This window comes from Chaetodon auriga, chromosome 6 (genome assembly GCF_051107435.1).
Source record: "Chaetodon auriga isolate fChaAug3 chromosome 6, fChaAug3.hap1, whole genome shotgun sequence".
Taxonomy (NCBI): Eukaryota; Metazoa; Chordata; class Actinopteri; order Chaetodontiformes; family Chaetodontidae; genus Chaetodon; species Chaetodon auriga.
In genome coordinates this window covers 24,182,702-24,207,340 of record NC_135079.1, presented here as the reverse complement: position 1 = coordinate 24,207,340, position 24,639 = coordinate 24,182,702, and the positions used below count along the sequence as shown (strand labels likewise).

Below are 24,639 nucleotides of genomic sequence, written 5' to 3'. Positions count from 1 at the left end.
CCCTCTGCCTCTTTAACTCATTCAGTGTCTGATTATCGGCGGTGGTCCTTGTGGTCTGCGGACAGCCATCGAGCTGGCCTTGCTGGGCTGTAAGGTGGTGGTGATTGAGAAGAGAGACACCTTCTCCAGGAACAATGTGCTTCACCTGTGGCCTTTCACCATACACGACCTCAGGGGCCTCGGAGCCAAGAAGTTCTACGGCAAGTTCTGCGCCGGCTCCATCGACCATATCAGTGAGTCAATCTGTCACTCTCTTGGTGCTTTATTAATAAGTCTATCATGAAGTGAGAGAAAAATGGAGAAGCTCTGAGCCTCTTCCTTTTTCCTTATGGTGATCTGGGAATAGTCTCAACAACTTCCTCAACTTTGGGGTCAGGACTCATTTTAAAGTAATCTGACATGCTGACAGGGTCATGGGAGACTTGGATAGTTCTTAATTTATTGCAAGAGGAAATGAAGAGCTAGGATATATACTGTATATAGTTTCTGTATAATCCAGTGATCTTGAATACACATCACATCAATTACAGATATTTTTACGTTTCATTCACGAGAACTCCCTTCAATTTTTAAAATGAACAGTTTGGGACCTACCTGTGCGCGTGAAATCACTGTGATGCCTTTCATTCCTGCTCTCTATATTTAACGGTGTGACATGACAGGGCCGGTATTTGCTGGCTGTGCGACTCTGTAACCTGTGAGAGGAGATTTTCCAGCAGCTTTGTTTGCTGCAGTTTGTTTCTTCAGTCTCAGTCTCCCTAGTGGGATGTTTCCATTGGCCCTTCTTCCTCTCCAGCTTTAGCAATGGTGTCATTTATTAATACCTCCTCTCAAAGTTGAGCTCTTCTGAGTGCACAGCTCATCATCCTGACTCGTCTTCCTCCTATAACTGCTGCTGAGAAAGCACCTGTAAATACCAGCTGCTGAGCTACAGTATATACAAGCTGTATTAATGGTGTGTCACACTGGATGCACTGGGTAGCTTTATACTCTGGATTGGTGTTAATATTAACCTTTTTAGGTAGATCATTTACAGACTGTGACACTGCATTGAAACAGCGTCTTCATCAGTGTCTCATAAAAATTAAATTCATTCAGTCATGTTGTGCCCCAAGCTTAGTTGTTAGGAGTGTCATGTTATATCATCTTAAATCTTATCAGCTTTAAAGTTTGATTATGATCTGCTGCTGCACATTCAAAATACAGAGCACTGACATTACCCAGTGGCAGATGCAGAGGCAGCTGCTTGGCTGCTGTCTTAATGTAACTGAATGCTTAGTAAACTCACCTCAAGTCAGCCTTAGCTTAAAATGCCTATTTGCTGTCTATGTGCACCTGAAGCTCCAGCCTTACTTTGTGTGCTTTTTGGATATACAACATCTGCATGTGTGTATTGGTGTGTATCCACTCAAGGTATCCGCCAGCTCCAGCTGATGCTGCTGAAAGTGAGTCTGATTCTGGGAGTGGAGATTCACGTCAACGTGGAGTTCACCAAACTTGTGGAGCCACCAGCGGAGCAGACTGACGACAGTGAGTGTGCATGTGTGTTCTGTTATCTGTGTATTAAGGGGTCATGAGCGGCAGTGACACACAGGGACTCTGCTGCATATCTCAGCTATATATGGAAAGCTCTCTGCTCACAAAACACATGTGAAAGCCACCAGAAAGTTTCATAGAGAGGCAACGTGTGAAAGTAACACAAGTCTATTGATAGAGTCTTTGAGTTTGCTTCTCTAAGGGTCCCAGAATATGCCAAGTGTCCTGAATATAGCACATGGAGACTTTCACTTCCAGGGAACACAGCACAACATTAGAGGACACTGTGGCTGCTGTGTGGCAGTTGAGAATCAGCCACATAAACCTCATGGGGTCATAAAAAAGAAACAGTCTCCCAATCAAATCAGCACTTCAACTGAATCATCATCATCTGAATCAGGGGCCACAAGAAACACTGTCCCCTGCCTGTAATGTTACTGTCCTCCTGTTCTCAAAGACCCCCAACTCCCCACATCCTGCCTTTCCTTTACCCATTCACTTACTCTCTTTAGATTACATGCATGTTATGATTTAGAAATAATCAAATTGGAGCTGGTTTGTTTTGCTCTTCCTCAGGTCCTGGGTGGCGAGCCGAGGTCCGGCCTTCCATCCATCCTGTGTCAGATTTTGATTTCGATGTGGTGATCGGAGCTGACGGACGCAAAAACACATTAGACGGTGAGAAAGAAGGAAAAGCTAACAGAACTCACAGATGGGAGTGGTGCTGTGAGGTGAACTGTGGCGCCAGAGTCCTGCACGGGTCCAATTTTCGAAACCCGTGCCCGCCCCGCCCGTCAATCATCAGACCTGTGAACCGACCCGTTACCCGTGATTACATCAAATGTCAAACCAGCCCCCCCCCGCCCGTCAAAAAATGGACCCGTGTCCTGACCCGTTACTCGTGATTACATGCACTAAATAGCCTACAACAGACGGTCTCTCACTTAAAAAAAAAAACGTTTTATTTTTTCAAGCCTGTTTTAACACAAGATGACAGCAGCCTTCATTAACGCAGCGTCTTCACTGCGTCATGCTGCTTGAAACTAGTGATTTTCATGACACAATAAAATGTTACCCGCCCGCTTTTGGTTCCTTTCCGCCCGTGCCCGTACCCGTACCCGTAAAATTATAAATGCATATTTTCCACCCGTTTGTACCCGTCAATTGCGGGTACCCATCGGATATCTGCGGGTACCCGGCCCGTTGCAGGACTCTATGTGGCGCTGGACATGGTTTAAAACGGGTCCTAAGGAAAGGTTTGTTCCTGACCCACATTTGTAGCATAAATGTTGGCTGCAGTCAAAGCAGTATTTGTTATTTTTACTGGGAAAGAGGTGAGGTTTTGCAAAGCTGCTTTCAGTCACTGGGTAAAGCATTTCCTGTTGACATAGTTTTAACTGGAAGCTTATTAGTGTGTATGGGGTCAGCGGGGTGTGTGTGTGCGCTGGTTTATGAACTGTTTGAGAGCTCTCTTAGCTTTCTGTCCAGGTGTAATTGGTGTTATGTGAGTTTTGTGTTCATCTGTGTCAGTGTGTGTTGTATATGTACACATTCTCCTCCGTGAATGGTCGACACCATAAGCATCTCTGTCCCCATGACTGCTGGCAAACTCCCTGACATGTTGCCCTACTGTAGCTGTAGCAGGGAAGGAAACTACTCTTTAAATCTTGCTCTTGATGTTTGAATTCAAGTTTGATTGTCTATCTGTATCTACATTGCTTAAAATCCACCCATCAAGGTTTTTCAACCCCTCTCGGCAGGTTTCAGTCGCAAAGAGTTTCGAGGGAAGTTGGCCATCGCCATCACGGCTAACTTTGTCAACAGGAACACCACAGCAGAGGCCAAAGTGGAGGAGATCAGCGGCGTGGCCTTCATCTTTAATCAGAAGTTCTTTCTGGAACTCAAGGATGAGACAGGTGAGTTTGGAAGAATGTGGTGCCAGCAGCCCTTACTATAAATCCTCCTTCTCACTTTGATTTGTGTTCCATGTAGTGCTGTCTTTTGTGCTTCTCCCACTCTAACTGCTCCTTCTTGCGGCTGTTTAAGTACCCTTTGTTAAGTGAAATCACTCGTGTTTTCAGGAATTGACTTGGAGAACATCGTTTACTACAAAGACAACACACACTACTTTGTCATGACGGCAAAGAAGCAGAGTCTTCTGGACAAAGGGGTCATCATAAATGTGAGTTTCCTCATTCATTCACGCACACACGCAGTTAGCATGGCTACAGGTGCTTTAGCATTGCATTCCTCACTGAACACTGTCTGACTCACAGTGGACAGTTAAGAAACAAAACGATTGAAATCAATGCAGCAGAACCAGAGATGTCATCTGTTTTCATTCTTCTTTGTCAAACCTGGTGCCTACATTACCCACTTGACTACAGACGGCTTGGTCGGGCTATGTTAGTAGCAGCTGATACAGCTTCAAGCAGAGATGAAGAGCAGGCTACATGTTTGGATGCTCACTTCTTCCACATCCCCAGAGTGTTTTCATTTGCAAAACTGCAGTCTTCAGCTCCAACTTACACTGACTCATCACTGGAGACATTTTACCAGACTTTAAGCAGTGTCCTCTGGAGCCACAAAAGGTTTTGTCCAACTGTTTTGTACATGTAGTACTCCCCAAGACCTGTAGGCAGACTTTGATGTGTGAAATTGATGGAATTGCCTTTTTAAGGCAGTCATTTTTCTTTAGCAAACACCGAGAGAGGGTGATTTTGAGAGTTAACAGCCTGTGTTAACTCTCAAAATCCTATAAACAGGAAATATGTCAAATTGAAAGTAATGTTAACATTATCATTGATAATTTTTACTGTTTCCTAAATGTTGGCCTGGGTGTTTCTGTGGTACGTACGAGCTGTTTTATTGCTGCTTCTCATCTAATTTTCAGTAGAATTATGGATGAATTTACTTCATATATCTGTTACTTTTTTCTTTTTAGGAACTGGTAAAGTTGCCTAATATTATTCCTATTGACACATTAATGAAATGCACAAAGCAAAGTATCTAAAGCCTGCTTGACAAGTTGCTAGATAATGTTGAGTACTTGTTTGCATATCTGTGACATCATTACCTGACTAAAACCATGTATACATGTATCAAGTATCAAGTCAAGCAAAATAAGTAAATAAGTTAAACAAATATCACATTAACCTCTTCAATGGCTGGAACTGCATCTTGGTGAGGCGTTTGATGTGAGATGGTAGTGATGATGGTGATGATGGTGATGATGGTGATGATGGTGATGATGGTGATGATGATGCTCACAGCTGGTTTTCCAGGTTTGGTTTTGTCAGTCGTCAGCAGAACTGAGTCATTACTAGAGTCAGATTTGAATGAGCTGCTCTCAGCAGCAGGTTGTTGCTTTGCAGCTCAGTGATTTCATGTTGTAGATTGTCAGACACATCAGCTGGTTCCACATTAAACAGCAGAGTAAATATGTTCACTTCCTTTTGTTTACTTTTCAGATGTCGTAGCAGCTTTTGTTGTTGCAGAGTAGAAACTGCTCAGTGTTTCATCTTTCCATTTGCCACAGCTTTAATTTCACTTCAAATGATTTTCCATTTGAAGCAGAGAGCTTGAGGTTCAGCTCTAAGAGCTTCTTGGTAATGTCCACCATGAAGGTCAAATCACACAAACACTTTCTATCACTGAGTTTCCATGTCAGTTTTTCCTTCATCTCTTTGAATTATTCCACACTTTGGAGCACTTTTACTTTGTCTGCTGCTATCAGCTCCACAGCAGCAACAAGGCTCTCCTTCACAGCTTCTCCTTCTGATGAGGTTTCAGCTTCTTAGCTATGAGCTCGCTCACCACAGAACCTGCCTGTATAACAGCGTCTCTGTCAGAATGTGGTCTGTGAAAGCTGCTTGCTGGACATCCAGACTCTGCTGAAGAGCTTTAACTTTATCCAAACACATTCACAGCTCATCCAGTTTTGCATGTTTGTAGCTGTACTGACTCTTGAGATTGGCCTTTTTTTTATCACTGTGAGCATGTCCCCGACAACCTAACGTAGACACACTGGTTTGCCTTTTACTGCACCAAAATAATAATTGTTTGTCCATGTCTCTTGGAGAGTGTGACAGTCCACATCTGTTTATGTTTTGTTGACATGATATCAAATATTGAGTGTGTTTTGCATTCAGGGACCAATCAGAAGAAAGTGTTGTCATTTTGTCTGTCTTTCAGTTTAAGATTTAGTTTTCATTCGTTCATGAAAATTGTAATACTTTTTGTCATAGTACTTAACTATGTTTCCGCATGGTTTTCATTATCGATGAACACACACACACACACACTTATAGACCAGAAACACACACACGCACGTACATATACATACATATACACACACACACACAAAGTGTATTTTGGGTAGATAGGAATATGTGTGTTTGTCAGGGCAGTGAGCAGCTAGCTTTGGCAGTAAGTAATGAGCCTCCATAGGGGATGATAATGAAATAGGGCTCTAATTAGATGCTGCTTGAGTTCTCTCACCTTTCTTCTATTTCCCTCACACACACACACACACACACACACACACACACACACACACACACACACGCACACAGACATGAGTCAGAGCGTTTTTCTCAGTGAGGGGCGCTGTCCTCGACAGAGATTAGACGGTATAAATGAGGATATTATTATGGCATCAAGGTTCAGACTGGATCATATTAGGACTGCTGTTAACCCTCCCACCCAGGGCTTGCCAGGACAATCATCTGAAAATACACACACACGCACACACACACACACTCAGGCATTGAAACCCTGCCTCGCTGTGCCCTCAGTGGTCTCCATCTCAGCTTCCATTGCCCATTAGTGCAGAGTGAAAGCTCAGTACATCAACTGTGCGACAGCCTCACCACTCATAATAGCTCACTGATTCAACACAATGACTAACTTGGTTTAATCTTTATGTTGCTCTTGCAGTGGAACACACAAGTCTAAATTTATGTTTCGTTTCATTCCATGAGTAATGTGAATCGTGTTTCTGACTCAGGCCAGGCTTGCTGCTGTCAGACTCTCCATGCTGGCTCTCGGGAAATGTTATTTTGATAAAATCCTGGGATAATGATGCATCTCAGTTGGGTAACAACTCAAAACAACACGACATGTTGTTTCTTGAGTGACTCAAAGAGATGGCTTCGTTCATGTTGGGACTGATCGCACACTACTCGAGTTCACATTCAGGCCTACAAAAAGCCTCAAGTTGACATGATCAGCTGGTCATTGGCAAACTGGACTCTGGGGATTTTGAAAATTGTCCCACGAAATATCATTGTTTGGCTGAATGGCAAAATGTCTGAGAAATGCGTGGGTAAATTTAATTTTTTCACAGTTCTTTGAAATCAAACGAGCTGTGGGGTGGGTTGTCAGTCAATGCAAACAGCCGCTTTAATGTCAGGCTTAGTCATGTGATGCATCATTTATATCAAAATATTGATATGTGCTGCTTTAGATTTAAATTTCAATTTATTTTACATCAGTGCTCTCTGCCATAAACCTTCCTTCTGTCATCTCAATACAGGACTACATAGAAACAGAGCGACTGTTGAGCCCCGACAATGTCAACCAGGAAGCATTGCTCTCCTATGCCCGCGAGGCAGCTGACTTCGGCACAAACTACCAGCTGCCGTCCCTGGACTACGCCATCAACCACTACGGACAGCCGGATGTAGCCATGTTCGACTTCACCAGCATGTACGCCTCAGAGAACGCCGCCTTGATCAGGGAGAAGCATGGACATCAGCTCATGGTCGCGCTGGTGGGAGATAGTCTGCTTGAGGTACGAGGTGGCAGTGACGGGGGGGTTGTTTGTGTGTGTCAGAGTTGTTCGATACTCCGGCCACCATCCTTACAGAGGACCAGCTTGTGTGTGTTCACGCTGACATCCTGTTTTCTGTTTGCAGCCCTTCTGGCCAATGGGCACAGGCTGTGCTCGGGGTTTTCTGGCAGCCTTCGACACTGCGTGGATGGTGAGGGGCTGGGCACAGGGCAGGAGCCCTCTGGAGATACTGGCTGAGAGGTGTGTGGGTTTATCTTCCACTTCCTGTAACTTTAGATAAGCAAGGCAGACTTGCTTGTGCTCTGGAATTTAGTTTCTGTGGAATCTTTACAGATGAAAACAAGCGTCAGTGGAGACAGTCAAGGACAGTCAGTTTGTCTGTGCATCACTTTGGTCTAAAGCAAGATAACTAGGCAACCGCTGATCAGCGTGTGCGTGTGCTTTCGACTGGATGAGAGAGCTCTCCACTTTCAAGGCAAAATGACAACTTTTGCACAATTTATATAATTATCAGTTATCAAATGGGCAGATTACCATGATTTTGCTGGGCAGATTCACGCTCCACAGAGGATGAACCCTATTCTTCTTGTGTGTGTCTTCTAAATACAAACTTTTCACACAGACTGTCTCTTAATCTGATGGGCCAATTGGTATAAAATGTCGAAGCAAATCCATGTCTTACTAAACACGTGAAGTAATGTAGATTTGATGTTAAAGGTCTTTAGTCACATGTTTTTAAATCTCTCTTTAGACAAATCAAGCAGTTGCAGTGCAGTTCTTGGATCTTTGAAGCTGCAGTATCTTGAATCTGCATGTTATATCTGCTCTGTTGCTCCTTAGGGAGAGTCTGTACCGGCTGCTGCCTCAGACCACCACAGAGAACATCAGTAAGAACTTTGAACAGTACACCATCGACCCTGCCAGCCGCTACCCCAACCTCAACAGCAGCTGTGTACGCCCACACCAGGTCAGTCCAAGCTTATATAATAAGAATAAACCTTATTTGTATGGAACAAAATGCTTTCTGAGGAAGACATTTTAATCATGGATCCTCTGCTGAGTGACAGATATTGGATTAAATATTTCAGTCTCACTTGAGTGGTGAACAAAGATTTTACTGTTGTGCATTTTGAATCTGGCATATTATGTGTTGTTACATAATGAACTATCTCTCAAATGAATTCAACAGTGGCTGTGAAATGCCACTTTTCTATTTACCAGCAAGCTCAGACTTTTTGAGGTCTTTCTGCTACAAATGTGCAAATGTGATGCCACCCATCTACACCCCCAACAGCCATGTACAGTTCATGCTACACCAGCTATTTTCATCAACTGTAGATTGTTCTTTTCTGGCCATTATTTGTCCACCCTCAGTTCTCCGTTGGGGCTCCCAGGCAATATGTGTCAACTGCCAATCCTCCAAATCCTACTATTTGCTAAAGATGATCTAATTTCAAATAGTTTTCCTGTCTGAATTGAATATTTATATAACTTCTCCCGCCAGGTGCGTCACCTGTTCATTGATGGCCAACAGGACTCGTGTCACCCGGAAAGAGGAGGACCCACACGTAGATCAGTGAACTTGTCCAGAAGAGGTAAGTTGCAGAATGACTCTCTCTCTCTCTCCCCAAACACAAACTGATGGCGTCAGCGTCATGGTTACACATCCGTTGCCATTGTCCATGAAAATATAGAGAGAATAATGGTTGATGAGAAAACTGATTTGTCGTGATGATATAGTACCTATGAAAACTGTCTAACTATTGAGCAGAGTGTCTTAAATCATGTATAAAATGATTGCCTATGATGGCTATTGATCATATGATGGATCTCTGGGTTTATAATCACAGTGTGCTTCATGCTGCTATGATAACAAAAAAAACAGACTACTGACGCATCAAATATCTTTAGACAAAGTAGTGACAGTAAGGATTACTGCCAATGACTCAGATGGGACTCTATTCTACTTTCTAAGCTCCCCCTCATGTTGTAATGTAATCTGATCATCCTATGAGTCACCACTGGGATTACATGCATCTGCATGAAAGCTTCCCTGTATACCTCTAGAAGTTAAAGAGGCCATATTATGCTCATGTTCATGTTTTTTTGTAGGTGTCCACTAGAATAGGTTGACATGCTTTACTGGTCATCAGTTATTATTCCCATGCTGTCTGTTGCTGCGATGCTCTTCTCTTTGTTTGAAACACTCCGTTTTAGCTCTAGTCCTCCTTAAGGCCCCCCACCTGATAGCCCAGTCTGCTCTGATTGGTCAGTTCACATGCGCCTCAGCAGGCTCCACTCGCCATGTTTCCTGTCAGCTCTGACAGCTTCAAATGTATACTGAATATTAGCACAATAATCGCTTCTAAAATAGGAACTTCAGGCACATATTGGAGTATGAATCTGATCCGTTTAAGGTCGGCCTAACTGCACAGTGATTAGATTAGATTAGATTAGATTCAACTTAATTGTCATCATCAGAGTGCAACACAGAGACAATGAAATACAGTTTAGCATCTAACCAGAAGTGCAAATAGTCAAATATCCCAACCCCCCCCCCCCCCCCCCCAAAACATAGAAATACATGTAAATAGTGCCAGTGGCATGAAGTATAAACAGTATAAACAGTATGAGGTAGGTGCAGGTAGTGCAAGTGATTTCTATTGAACAATAAAAACATGTGCAACACTGTATATAAACAGCGAACCACTGAAGTTACAGCTCTGTGGTGTTCTTTCATGGTCTGAACAAGCTAGCTGCTGGGTGCTAATCAAAGTTACTCAATGTTGCCAAGCAAATGAATTCTTGCAGTTTAGCCATTTTCTTTTCACACGTAGCAGTCTCGTTACCTTCAGAGCATGTCTTTCAAGCAGGGATGTCAATAGTTAACCTTTAATCAGTTACCCGCCAGGAATATTTTTGACTGATTAGACATGTCAGTTCGGTTAATCTGCATACTCACACAGTGTGATGTGCTGCAGACCATCACCACGTTGATGTGCCGTGTGATTGAGACCCATATGCTGCCAGTCTGTGTGGTGGAGGGCGAGACATGCAAAGAGCCATTGAGAGCTACTGTGACTAAACGTATGCAAGAGTAACGTTAAAATGCACACACAGTTTCCCAGTTGTTGTGTGTGTTTTGGTCAAAAATAATGTTAACCCACATCTTTAGTTGAAGTGAGTAGATGAAGATTTGTGTTGGTTCTTGCAGGCAACGACATTTTTTTTTTTTTTTTTTTAAATTGGCTGCTTCTCATAACGTTACCTTGCACGTGTTGGTATAGCAACGGCAGACAGCAAGCTGGGTGGGATGGTCTACTTGGCAGTTCATCGAGCTGGAGGTGGCGCTGTGTTACATAGTGACAAGTAACAGAAGAAAAGGCTGGATTAAAAGACATTTCAGACAGTTCAAGAGCAGCGTTTTCTGTGGGAGACAGTAGCTCCCTTTGGTGTGGACTATGAGCTTTGTAACTTTGTAACAAATATTTTATGTGCCCAAAAAGGCTGTATGACACACTAAAGGAAAGGGAAAGTCAAAAAGCATAATATAGCCTCTTTAAATGAAAACACTTATGTTTATATGTGTCAGCAGTGTAGCATTTCACGAATCAGAGTGAACTCCTGAATATGGTTTACTGGAGACGAAAGGTTGACATCATAGTGAGTGCTTCCCCAGCCCCCACTGAAGGGAAACTTTAGCCTTATCTCTGTCACAGGCTGACACACCTCATCACAGACAATACAGCATGATAACATGACACCCACATGAGGGTCAAACATGATGCCTCCTACAGACGTGTGCTGACCTGCTCTACTGCGCACCAGCAGGGTTAGACTGAAAAACAGTATGGGACTGATACATTGCCTTCTCCATGGTGGAGGTTTCTCCCTGAGAGGAGCAAGTTATGTTTTGGTCACAAGTTAAAGCAGTGCTAATGGATTTGTATCACAGAACAAGCTGTAAACACAATCTTGACATGGTATCACCTTATGATGTTTTGGCAAATAGTGATTTATTATCTGCCCACGTGATGAATGAAAGTCCAAACTTCATTCTTTTTTTTAGCTGTTTTTCTTTTCACCACCTCTTGACAAATATACTTTTCTAGAGTTATCCTCAGCTGCTACTGCAAGTGCTCCAGCTCGTCACTAAAGGTCCATTCTGTAGGATTTGGTGGCATCTAGCGGTGAGGTTGCCAGTGGCAACCAGCTGAATACCCCTCCCTCACCCTCCCCTATGGTGGCAGTGAAAAACATAAAAGGCCCTCTGTAGAGTCAGTGTTTGGTTTGTCCATTCTAAGTTACTGTAGAAACATGGCGGTGCAACATGGCGGTCTCCATTGAATAAGACCTGCTTCTTCTGTAGATATAAGGCTCATTCTAAGGTAATGTACTACATTACATTCCTGTCAATCGATGCCCCTAAATCCTACACACTGGACCTTTAACTTTGTCTGTCTGCGGTTAGGCAGAGTTTATCAGCTGCCGCCTGTTGTTAGAAAAGACGTTGATGAGAGTGGTGATACAGGAACAAAAAGTTTAAGTTGCAGGGTGTAAAAATAAAACACTGAGCTAAAAGAGGCTAAAAACACTTTGTAGAGCTGAGGGAAACTGCAGAGTTGGTGATAATTCTCTGTTCTGCTCTGTCACGTCCTGTTTTGTGTTTTGACCCATTGTTGACATAAGAATATTCATCAGTGCAATTTTATATTCTGACACTCAAGATCTAAATTGAATCCCATATTTGTTTTTCAAGGCCTAAAAGGTCAGTTTATTCAGGTCTAATGCACTGTCCTCTGCTGAAGTCTGCCTTCCTGAAGGTTCAGATTCTGTTAAACGTTGCTTTAAAGAGGTGTTGATTCAACCTCATGGTCATTTTGGAGGCTGCATTCTGTGGTGCTGTTGACTTTTATTGCAATATATTGAAAGGATTTTGTCCACCCAATTTAAACCTGTCATGGTAGACTATGAATATGTAGCCCCCCCAATATGACACTGCAAGCTGCAGCCTCCAAAATGACCATGAATCAGCAGCTTATTTTCTATGTAACGAAATGTCTTTCAATAGAAAAGGTATCAATGGAAGCTTTCAGTAAGCCTCTTTCCCATTCCTTTCACTCTATGGGTCAGCTCTGAAATATAGAAGAAATCCTGCCTTGAGGTTCCTCTTTTCCATTTTAAAGCACATTAGAGCGAGTGCTGCAGATCTTTTATGTAGGCCAGTTTGTGCAGTGGCCTGAATGTCTTCTCTGTCTCTGTATTTGCTGCCAAAGTTACTCGGCTTTAGGCTTGGGAGGAGATTCAAGTCTTTCAAGTCACAAGGCTCAAGTGAATCACAATCAGAATAACATTTATTGCCAAGGAGGTTTTCACATAGAGGGAATTTGCTTTGTATTTTGGTGCTTAACAATTAACACTTTTAATTGAAATGAGAAAATAAAGAACACAAAGCAAGTACTGTAAAGTCAAGAAAGGTAAAAACCACAAATCACTGGTTTCAAATGGTAAACTCGCTGTACCGCAGCTCGACAGGACCTCGCTGACGCTGATCTCACTGTATTTCTCTCCTGCAGAGTCTGAGGTGCGCCCCGGCCAGCTGCTGTCCTGGTGTCAGAAGCAGACTCAGGGCTACAGAGCAGTTGATGTCACCAACCTCACATCCTCCTGGAGGAACGGCCTGGCCCTCTGCGCTCTCATACACCGCCAGAGGCCCGAGCTCATGTAATAACACAGTCAAAATGTGGAAATGTCAACAGTTATTCTGGTCTTGGCGGTTTTTTTGTTGGCTTGTGAAGACTCATCTGTCCAGACTGGCCCTCTTTGAGCTGAGCAGGATGAAAATAACCTTTTTATTGAAGTTGTGTGCAAACAGTCAGCTCAGAAATATTAGTTATTTAGTTAAAGCTTCATTTATTCAGGAAATCTCATTGAGTTCAAGATCTGTTGTGTAAGAGCACTGAGAACAATTTACATATGCATGAAATCACAACAAGAAAACGTATTTACTCAAAACCACCATCAGAAACAAGCATGGCTGCACTTTTTCTTAGTTTCTTGTAGTAAAATGTAGTTACATTAAAGTTGGAGTTGAGTTTTGCAATGTGTAGTAAAAGGAGGACACCTGAATCTCAAGCATGAATGAGGATGAGTTGATCCTTGCTGGTAAAGTTGAATTAGCTGATGGTTAATAGGCAGTGCAGCCCTTTGCAAACTGTAAGACCTGTTACTATTTTCACTTTGACTCTTTGTCAAGTTGCTTGTGATTTTGCTGAATCTCGATCCAACTTGTTTGTGGTGCATTTAAACCCTGATAAATCTCATTGGAAAGCAGGCTGTCATACGATCCACACTGACCTACATGAGCCAGTCTGCTCACACTCAACTGAGAAAGCAAATAAGTCTGTCAGAGTGATTGGTTGGAATTATATCACATCATTTTAGGAAGACTCATGGTCGACTCAAACACAAGTCATCTCAGTCATCTTAATAGTCCCAGCAGGTCGCTGTGATCCACACGTACTCTATGAGCTGTATGAGCTTGGTGTTTTTATGCAGCAGCTGAGGCTGGACGTGGGATGTTTTCTTGTGAATGTGGTATCTCTGGAACGCCTTGCAGGAATTTCCTTCAAATTTTGCACAAATGTTCACTTGGACTTAAGGATGAACTGATTAGTGGTCCAAAGTCAAAGGTGAAAGGTCATTGTAACCTCATAAAACATGCTCTTGGACCAAACTCTAGATTTCATTTGCCAAAAAAAACACACAAATGTCTCACTGAAAAATGAACTGATTACAGTTTGATGGTCAAAAGTCATTCTGGTTGCATACAGACAGCTAGATAGGAAATAATTCTTAATTCAGCATGCCTTCTTTTACCTTTAACCTTTCTCCATCACTTACTGAATGAAGAACAGAAACAAGATCATACAAAAGTAGATCCCCCTTTTCCTCCTGGCAGCTCATCTGAGCATCTTTATCTTTTTGCAGTACTGGCAATGTGGAGTATGTTTCATGAAAAAAAATAGAAACTCATGCAGTAACCTGCCCTGACTTTTGCTCTTCCTCAGTGACTATGACTCTCTGAACGAGGAGGACGTGGCGGGAAACAACCAGTTGGCGTTTGACTTGGCTGAGCGTGAGTTTGGCATCCAGCCTGTGACCAGGGGAAAGGAGATGGCTGCAGAGGCCGAACCAGACAAGCTGCTGATGGTTCTCTACCTGTCCAAATTCTATGAGGCCTTCAGGAAATCCCCAGCAAACAACGGTCAGGCTCCTTCCCACCTCTGTCACAGAGAGTCTAAGCAGGTTTCTTTGTTTGTTTGCTGTGAAGCTCTTATGTTGAGTGTTATGTGAAAAGTCAGGGATTAAAAATGGAATTCAATTCTAGTGTCAATTCCAGTGTTAAGTCTAAAGCTAGAAAGTAAAGTTTTCTGGTTGGAGTGACAGTGAATGCTAAGAGGGAGAGGCAGTGATAACTGTGGAGTTGGACTGAGCTGATTAATTGTCAATGTTAGAAGCCATGAATGGTTTTGTTGTTAGAAGCTCATTCGAGGTAATGCTAATCTCCTTCTATCACTCAATATTGTGAATGCACAGGACTAAAGCAAGTTTTTGGCAATACAGAAATGACAAAAACTGCAGTTCCTCGAATGGCCACTTGTGGCTGGCTCCAAAAGCGAGTCAATCCCCATAGACCCCCATATTAAAATGCCCAACTTTATGGTAGAAATTGACATGTTTACAGCCTGGTACACCTCTTGTCCCTGAGTTGAACAGTGGCACTGTAACCTGTGGGTTACGTCACAGAGACTACGTCCATGCTTTATGCAGTCAGTGGTTCTACTTCCTGCACAATTTTTCATTGTCTTTTTAAATCCTCTTAAAGTCAGTGTATAGTACATTCTGTTAAAGTATAGGAGCAGTTGTACTTGAAAAAAGTGAGACTCTGGGACTATTTTATCCACTGTGTGAGCTCGAGTTACACGTTACACAACCGTGGTCAGGTTGGTCCCTGCCAGAGACATGACTGGTATGTGTGCTATGTCTGTGGAAGCCATATCCAATCACTCCGCGGAACTGTGGAGGCCCTGCGCTCCCGTCACACCACCACTTGTAAGCTCCACGTTTCACTTTGACTGCTTTAATGTTTATGTCCACTAGACGTCTGTGTCACCCGCAGTGCAGTCACCGCAGAGCAGTCCACACCTCTGAAAGGCTGGGAAAGTAATCCATCCTCACTGAGCCATTTTCACAGTCCATTTGGTGGGAATTTGCTTGCAGACGTTTTCAGGGTTTAAGTGTATGGTTTGGTTATATTTAGTCAGCAGTGATGATAATGATGATAAGCACACTGTGTGCCATTATACTGTAATGGCCTTGGGTAATCTAAGTTGTTATGTAAAGTTACATCAGTGTTTTTTCTGTCAATTTCTAAAGATTATTTGATACTTAGAGTCCAAGGATGAACCCTCATCACATTATTCTGTTTTTATAACTCTGAATGTATCTGCACTCCCTGCTCCCGTGCAGACTCCAGTTCAGCTAAATTTAAGTGTTGTCTGGTGTTGAATTAACTTTTTATGTGCAAACAAATCAGTTACTTAGAAGTTTACAGCCCCTGGTATCAAGGAAAACAGAAGAGCTCATGAATACATTTTTTCACCAGAAACTACACAAATTTGCAAGTAATTCATGGAAGTTTTCAATATCCCCAAAAGGAGAACAAAGTTGCAATTAGCATGTGACAGTCTGATCAGAGGCCTTGATTTGATTGAAGTTGTGGATAGTTTTGCACAGGAACTGGTGAGAAAGAAACACCTAGCTCACACTGTTACTGTGTACTTATGTTTCTTAAATTAGGTATGCAGATGTTTGTCAGGATCCATGATCAAGGCTTTGGTGATGAGTTTGATGTGAATTTGGAGCTACACTGTGGGACTCGATGGCAGCTGCTGAAGGTGCCAAACTGATATCTGTGCATGGAAAATGCAGGTCACTCAAGTGAGACGAGTGTCTTATCATGATCCTCCGAGGCTGATAAATAGGTCACCTGGCATATATCTTGTCTGGTATACTTTGATGGTAAACAGCAGGCATTTCGTATCTGCTTACATCACTCACATCATGTTAGCAGAGCCTCTGTGCACATAAAAAAATCACTTTTCGCTGGTTTCCAGCAAGTTGCTTAATTTCTAAATACTGATCTGGTCCATAACTAAACTCATGATATTGTGAGAGCTTGTTATCCACCCCGTGCTTAATATGACAGTGTCTTATGTTGCAGGGTCAGGAGAACCAGATGAGAACAGTGAAGAATATCCAGCTAAAACCAGCCCCAGAGTGGTGAACATGCCCCAGCCCAGGAAGAGGATACCCCGGGTAAAGCTCAATGTTCAAATATATGTGATGCTTTCATTGAAGAGTCCATTTCTATCCATCCCTGTCAAGGCCTTTTTAGTTCATCACCAGCACGATAAAGCTAACATATGGATGAAGGCATTGTTTGCAATACACATGTTATCTCATCATGAACACTCGCTGTCAGTCTGCATGGTGATTACAGGGATTATTGATGTCTGCTCCCAAGGACAGTGTATCACATGATTAACTCCACTTCTACACTGATTATACTGATTATATACTATTCAGTGTCTCTGTGAATGACTCTTTATCATGTCCTCTTCTGTCACAGGATGACAAGAAACTGGAAGATGATTCTGTCAACAAGAGACGTCGAAAGGGCAACCACTACCTCACAGAGGTGAGGTCAACACCAGATCCAAAATCTAAAACATTCCTAACTGTAAAAAAAAAAAAAAAAAAGCCCAGTTACATATAATGTTGACTTATGTTTAATTACCCACTTCCTGTTACCTCTTCTCTCCTGTCCATCATCTCGTCTGTGTCAATGGCGTGGCATCAGTTGTCTTGTCACAGTGCAACCCCTGCTGGTGAGGATGGGGAGCTGCGGGAGAACAAGGTCCGCTCCATGGCAACTCAGCTGCTGGCCAAGTTTGAGGAGAACTCCTCGACTGCCAAGACACGCAGCAAGGTGATGATATAATAATGATATAAGCTTCTGTGCCATCTCCCAGCACTAACTTTGCTAGACTGTTCGCACCAAAAAAGGTCTTGTTATGTTGGGATTAGTGAGGCACCTCCACCATAATGTGCCGCTCTTCATCAACGTGCTGTTGCCAGCTTTGTTCAGTACCTGTATTTTATTTCTAAATGATGTGCTGCTGTTTGTATTTGCTCAAGACTTTACTTGAATTTCCTTTGCCTTCCCTTTTCCTCTCCTTTCCTCCTTGCATCAGTCTGATGAGGAACCCTCTGATCCATCCTTTTCTCCTCCTCTGTCCCTTTCTACCACGCCACTTCCTGTCTCAGAGCAGGAGGATGAGGAAGAGGAAGAGGAGGATGTGGGAGAAAACCCCCGTTTTGCAAAGCCCAAGGACGTCCCCAGTCCTCCTCCTCTTCCTCCCTCTCGCCCCAAGTGGCAGGTATGCCTCCGTCTGAACGCTCAGCTCTTTCTGTTGAATGTGATTGGATGCATTTCATGGAAGCGTTACAAATAAGTACCACATGAACGTAGCAGTTATCAAACCACTAGGAATGCACGCTCTCTTGTTTCCTCTTTCCCCTCACTTCTTCTTCCTGTTTCCAGCCTTCCATCTACCTTCGCTTGCTGGAGAATCCCAGCGCTGTGGCTCAGCAAACCACTTTCCTCTATTCCCCCAAATCCTCTCCCCCTCCGAGCAATTACAGTCGCTCTCCTTCACCCTCGCTCTCAAAGAGTCCCCCCCGCTCACCGAGCCCTGCTGTAACTGAACAGCACTACCCAGAATGCAGCTCCCATGACCAGAAAACCAGTCATTTCTCTGCTTCTCCTCTGTGTGCTTCGAATATTGATCATTCCTCTGAGAGGTCAGAGGAGTCAGTGCAGCAGGTGAATTTCATGCCAGTGCTGTGTAATATTTTTCATCACAACTTTTAAAAAAAAGTGTGGTCACAATTCATCTTTTTGACGTGTTCCGTTCCATTTTAACCTCCGCCTGCTGTCCACACAGAGACTGTCGACTAGAGAGTTTTCTCGGAGGAGTATAAAGGACAGAGCCGTCCTCCTCTCCTCCTTGTTTCCTGGGTCCAACAAACGTCCTCCTGTCCCTCTTTCTCCTCTTCCTAAACCTCAGGTTGTCTGTCACACCAACCATAATTCTTGACTGACGCCATAGCTGAGATCACTGCATGTTCATAACAACAGCCTGCATCACGGTTCCATGTGTGAAAGGTGCTCAGTTTTACATTTAGAGTCACTCCTATGCTCATGGTGCAGCATGTGGCAGCTACTGAGCTGCTGTTTTCTCTGAAGGGTCTGAGACCTGCAGCTTGATTTAGAATAGTTTTCTTCCAAAAATGAGCAAAGTTAATTGAGGAACTGGTATCCTGGATGTTCAGCTCTGAATTCCACACCTTGAATTTTAGTGCCTGAATTTGACCAGACCAATTCTACCACCTGGATGCTTTGACTTGACTTTTTATAAGCTTATTGAATTTCAGCAATTTAAATATAGGTTTAGAACATTGGTAGTAAAATTTTCTATGTGAATTAAAATTAAATTAAATACATTTTGATGAAGGGAGTTCAGAACATGTAAGTTCAAAAAGATAGTTTTAAGGCTTTTATTTCAGGCTGACAAATTTGGTGGTTTTTACATTTCAACAACTGAATTGTGTTCCAGAAGTCTAGTTAACACCAGCAGTGTTGTTGGTCAAATGAATTATCTGTCAATAGCCAACTTGTGTGATGTTGGTGCTAAATTAAAGCCCCTAAAAACGTAGATATTCATCACTGAATGAACAACAGTTGAATGTTAGAAAACGACATCTCTACGGATTATTCACTGAGTTTAACTTCAGTCTGCTTCTGCAGGACTGTGTGCATGGTGGTGAGATTGCATGTGATTGACAGTTGCTTGGTAACATGAGCAGATGTCAATCAAATATCGTTCATTCATGAAGAGCACAGAGAAAACAGCAAACACAGAAATCTCTCATTTGAAATAACCAAAACTGCTCCACAGCTGGTGACATAATGAGAATCCGATTGAGGAAACAGGTTTTCCAGGCCGTTAACTGTGTTTCTGTCAGCTTTCTGATCTGCCAGCATTCACTAACACACATTGTTTTTTAAATTTACTTCTAAGAAAAGTTTCCTGAAACATGTGCATGTGTGAAATTCCCTCAGTGTTTAATCTGATTATTTTCTCTCAGTTTTCATCCTTCTATTCTGCTCAGTCTTGAATTTCTGATTGACTCCTCTTCTGTAGGTGGACAGATCTACCTCTCCTCCTCTTCCTCCTCCTCCTCCTCCTTCTGTCTCTGTGTCAAAGAGCTCCACCATCTACCCTGTAGTCCACCCTGTCCCTGACCCCACAGCCCAGACTGGTTTCTCCTCTGCCCCCTCGAGCACTGCTGCACACAAGGACAAGATACAGATAGACTCCTCTGCTCCCTCGTCTTACACTGCCTCTGAAAAAACACATCAAATGTCTTCTCTTCATGTCGATCCCTCCGCACGCTGCAACAAAACATCTGCTGCCCTTTCTTCAACTGGCTTCGCTGAGTACCGGGAGACCTCCTCTCCCCTCTCTGATGCTAACTGTGAAAATGGACACAGCAGCTCATCTTCTCAGCCAGTTTCTTTACTACACAAGGAGAACTATGAGAGGATGCATGAAAGTGAGACGAAGAAGGTCCACAAAGCTGCTCAGGAGACATGTGACGATAAGAAATTAGCTGAAAGTGATCACATGAAGGTAACCGTTTCCTCATGCAGAGCAGCCAGCCCAGTGTTAATACTCTGCAGGTATCCACTGATAAGATGATTATAGTGCCTATTTACAAGACACTGCAAATGAATACAGTATAAACCAGATACAAAACTTGGCACATACATTTTTGAATGATAACTCCAAATTGAGTTCCAGTTGAAATAACTCTGATTTTCTTGTCTGTGGCAAAATTTAGAAATTAAAGCATAAATGTGTAATATTTAATATGTAATCTAGAAGAGATTTACCAAGGGGCTGATATGAGCACAGCATTCATGATCCATGGAGTAAGTTCACATATTTCATAGTTAATTGTATTCACATAATTTTGATTTTGTGTTAAAGATAGTAAATTCATAGTGCTTTAACTCAAGGGGTTTCATATGCCATACAGTTTACGACCTGTGTATCATCATACAACTGATGTTCATTCTGGTGTTCTAATCTAGTGCAATGGGATCTGTGCTCTTCAGACACCTAGAAGAATCCCTCAAAAGTCAGTTGTTCGCTCTGAGAGTTGTCCTACTGGAGCTCCCAGTTACATTAAAGAGGTACAAGTTGAGACCTCCGTCTAAATGCAGTTCCATGAATTCAAAGTCAATCGTGCTTTTTCTGCTTTTTCACCTGTCTTCCTCCTAACTCCCGTCTGGTTTCCAATTCCTCTCTCTCTTTCCCTCCAACCCTCTGCATCTGCGTTTCCCTGGCGTTAACGTTAGCGAACAGTTGGAAAGGTATCATCAGCCATAGATGCTAAAGCTCAGATACTGGCCATCCTCTATGAGACAGACCACAGGCCCACTGCCACGCCGGTAAGATGCATGTGGATGTTGCAGAGACGAATCTAACTCAGCTCCTCGTTCTTCTTTTAATGGAAGTGTAACGCAGCTTACATGCTCAACTAGCAGCATCCTTAAAGACGTGTCATCACTCAGTGGGATGATTTCAAGCATGTAACATGTTCATCTTGAAAAGCTTGACTTGCAGATCAGCACCAAACAAAACTAAAATAAAGAAAGAAAAAGACTGTTCTTGTCCTCCATGCTGCTCCCAGCTTTGACAACATATAATCTGCCTTTTCGGGCTCTAGTTCCATGACCACAGAGGGCTCCTGGGTTCTGCTTTGTCTTCATGAGGGAAAAGCAATAGAGCAGCTAATATGTTTGTAACACTATTAGATGGTTTCACACCATGGAGACATGAAATACAGCTTCACAGGACTGGCTGGCTATTGCAACAGCTTTTTTACTGCGTGCGATTTTTGCTAACTTTAAGTCACGTTTAATGCTGTTTGAAAAAGCTTGTTAGCTACAGTGTGCTAGATGAGACTAAATGATGATGATCAGCTCTATCATCATACAACGTTTCTGATGGTAGTGTTCTGGATTTAAATCACATCATTTGAACTTGAGTCATGATCCTACTTATTTGGCCTCATCTATGAAGAGACGTGATTGACACTTGTGTTGAGTTCTAGTGACTTGAAATTGGATATTGATCACCTGAAAAGTGGATTTAATTTAGGTGAATGCAAACTGGCAGCAACTTCAGTCATATTCAATTCCACATTTGAGATTTTGAGCTTTATTACACATAATGAATTTAGTGTGTTTTCTGACTTAATGCATGAGTTGATTTTCTAGATTTCATGCCAACGCTTCCTTCATGTTTGGTGTTTGTTAATTCTACATTCAGATTGTGGGACTCGACTTGAGACTAGTTGAACGTTAGGGAAATGTGCCTTTTTGCTTTCTTGCTGAGAGTTTAATGAGAAGATTGATACCACTCTCATGCTTGGATGGTAAATACTGTATAACTGCCAACAACAGATTATCTAAGCATGAACTCTGGAAATAAGGGGAAACAGCTAGTTTAGCTCTGTGTGAAAGAAAAGAAATCTGCCTAGCAACCCCTCTAAATAATCATGTTCTCTCCTGGTCTCTGCACAAAAACTGACATGGAAAAATGACAAGTTGTGGTTGCACAGGTGGTTGTGTGCTGGAATTGTACAGACAAGTGAATCCTCACATCCAACCCAAGGCGAAAAACAAATGTGCATATTTTGACTTCAGACCTTCGAGCAAACCCTAGACTGGCATCATTTACCGTTTTAATTTCCTGATTCAATAAAAAGTTAACCACAGCGAGGTCTTGGATTACCATGAGTAACAGGAACAGTAATGCTATGTCATATTTACTGTCAGTACAATGAGATCTTGTAGTCACAAAAGAACAGTATTTGCCATAATTCAACTGGTAACACCACCTTTTTTACACCTTGCACTTACTCGTAAAACACTGATTTTATGGCAACTTTCTCCAACATTTTCTATGGTGGCGCAGCTGTTTCTGACAGTTTACCGTCTCCGTGCTGGACCACGTAACTGATGTGTTTTTGTACTTTATTTCAGGCATGTCTGTGAATGAATCCACTAAAGATCTTGAAGGCAGCATGTAACCTCTGTGTAAACTTGTCCTGGTCTTCCTCCTCTCAGTGTGTGGCACGTAAGGACCTCCCTCCCGGGCTCGGTGGCAGCGACATCTGCCACTTCTGCACCAAGCGGGTGTATGTGATGGAGAGGCTGAGTGCTGAGGGCTACTTCTTCCACCGCGAGTGTTTCCGCTGTGACGTCTGTAACTGCACCCTCCGTCTGGGAGCGCACACCTTCGACTCCCAGGAGGGTACGTTTCACTGTAACTGTAGCATGTTTGAACAAACAGGTTGGGAGTTGTTCTGTGCAGATGGAGTTTGATCACTTTGTTACATGAAACACTATAAATCTGACTTATTGTCCTTTTGAGCCTAGTTTTAGTCCCTGTGTTACACAAAAATATTGATTATGTCTCACTTTAGTTTTTAGTTTTTCAGAGGTTGAGATTTTTTTTGTCGTACTGGACCCTTTTTTTTGGTGTGTTTCCTTCACAGCTAAGTTCTTCTGTAAGGTGCATTATGCCCAGCACCAGTCCAGCACCCGGATGTTCAGAAGGAGAATGGTAAGGAAGACTGCCGTTACACACAAGAAACAAAACAAGCTAGAAATAGTAACATTTCTAAAGAAATTTTTAAGTGCGCTTTAAGCCCAGTGACCATTGTGCATCTAAAAAAAAGCTGTCACTCCTTTACTGGCTTGTTATTGTTTACTTCCTAAGTGATCAGCTGGCGTCCTCATAATGTTCGCACATGGCAGTGGACTGCACAGACAGACGCTGCTATCCTACAAACAAAATCCACAAAAATTAATATTTCCTAATGCTGCATAACTGACATAACTGACCACAAAGCACATTTTGGGCCATAACTTAAGAATTCCTTCTCTGATTCTGACAAAATTTCACACAAATGTCTCACAGGATAAAATGATGACGTGCTGATGTTCTATATCCAAAAGGTCAAAGGTCAACTTCACTGTGACGTCATAAAAAAAATAACACCTTTCTGGCCGTTATTCAACAGCATAACTCAGGACCAGAAGACAGTGTGTGTTTCACTGGAAATGATTCACTGCATGTCGATGTAACTTCCATTTTTGCCAAAAAATACACTTTTACCAGTTTGCTAATTGTGTGCAAACTGAATGTTAGATCGCTACCCTGACATGACATATTTATCTCTTAGTCTAGGAGTAAATTCATTCTCTTTTGGTTTGATATGTACTACAGCGTTATGTTGTATTCCATCATTTTCCTTGTGTAGGAAGAGCGTGTCAGACCTTCATCGTTGGACAGTGGGAGCTACTCAGCGATGGGCAGCGTCCAGATCCAACCCCCAGGTACCCTGGTTTCCTTGCTTAGGCGAGGCCTGAGCTGGCCGAGGCGTGCTAGCCGGGCTGTGTGTGTGTTGCCTCGACGGCTGTTTGGAAGTGTGTGTGAGTCTTTCACAGCTGTGGGGTCTCACGTCAGGAACTACTCACATGACTATCTGTTCCTGTATGAGCTGCTGAGCCTGGGCTGTCCTCTGCTCTGCATGATGCACGACGTGCTGGGACAGATCTACCAGGAGCCCCAGCTGGCCCAGCAGCAGCTCATCGGCCACCAGCTCACATAAGAAGGGGAGTAACAGGTTGACCTGTTAGGAGCCCAGACGGATCAGAGTTTGTGCTCTTGAACTGCCAAAATGGATGAATCAGGGGTTTATAGATGTAAGAATTTTGAAGCCAAATAATCTGTATTCAAACATTCCAAGTGTCTCCGGTCATTTTAGTTTTGTGCTTTTGAAGCCAATTGTTTTATTAAGCAGCTTGAACAGGTGCTGTAAAAGTGCTTCACTCGATTAGCTTCTGCTGCCTGGTGTGAATTTTGCCTGCAGTAACAATGACCAGCACAACAAAAAGCCACCTTAAGCAGATTTTCACACATGTACTCAGATTATATTGTGTATGTAAGTATTAAATGGTACATGTTGAGCTGACTTCAGGGGTGATGCATGAATTCAATGCTGCAGCCCTTGTGAATACCTGACTGTTAATTAGCTCAGAT

The 24,639-nt window shown here is 42.8% G+C and overlaps 1 protein-coding gene across 7 annotated transcripts in view; it reads left to right on the top strand.

The window, feature by feature from the left end:
* The window catches only part of mical2b (microtubule associated monooxygenase, calponin and LIM domain containing 2b), a 56,304-nt gene that overhangs the window by 20,087 nt on the left and 11,578 nt on the right, over positions 1-24,639 (top strand). For 4 of the 7 annotated variants that reach the window (XM_076732639.1, XM_076732643.1, XM_076732646.1 and 1 more), the window contains exons 3-25: positions 26-233; positions 1,414-1,530; positions 2,113-2,214; positions 3,297-3,452; positions 3,618-3,718; positions 7,073-7,330; positions 7,455-7,570; positions 8,171-8,297; positions 8,835-8,925; positions 12,907-13,054; positions 14,401-14,597; positions 16,617-16,711; positions 17,025-17,093; positions 17,256-17,384; positions 17,650-17,835; positions 18,000-18,281; positions 18,403-18,525; positions 19,663-20,151; positions 20,616-20,717; positions 20,883-20,975; positions 22,659-22,845; positions 23,090-23,157; positions 23,858-23,933. In XM_076732639.1, coding sequence (XP_076588754.1) covers positions 26-233; positions 1,414-1,530; positions 2,113-2,214; positions 3,297-3,452; positions 3,618-3,718; positions 7,073-7,330; positions 7,455-7,570; positions 8,171-8,297; positions 8,835-8,925; positions 12,907-13,054; positions 14,401-14,597; positions 16,617-16,711; positions 17,025-17,093; positions 17,256-17,384; positions 17,650-17,835; positions 18,000-18,281; positions 18,403-18,525; positions 19,663-20,151; positions 20,616-20,717; positions 20,883-20,975; positions 22,659-22,845; positions 23,090-23,157; positions 23,858-23,933 — 3,520 coding nt within the window. The remainder of the gene's footprint in view (positions 1-25; positions 234-1,413; positions 1,531-2,112; positions 2,215-3,296; positions 3,453-3,617; positions 3,719-7,072; positions 7,331-7,454; positions 7,571-8,170; positions 8,298-8,834; positions 8,926-12,906; positions 13,055-14,400; positions 14,598-16,616; positions 16,712-17,024; positions 17,094-17,255; positions 17,385-17,649; positions 17,836-17,999; positions 18,282-18,402; positions 18,526-19,662; positions 20,152-20,615; positions 20,718-20,882; positions 20,976-22,658; positions 22,846-23,089; positions 23,158-23,857; positions 23,934-24,639) is intronic. The other 3 variants (XM_076732640.1, XM_076732641.1, XM_076732642.1) reach the window with 3 other exon arrangements.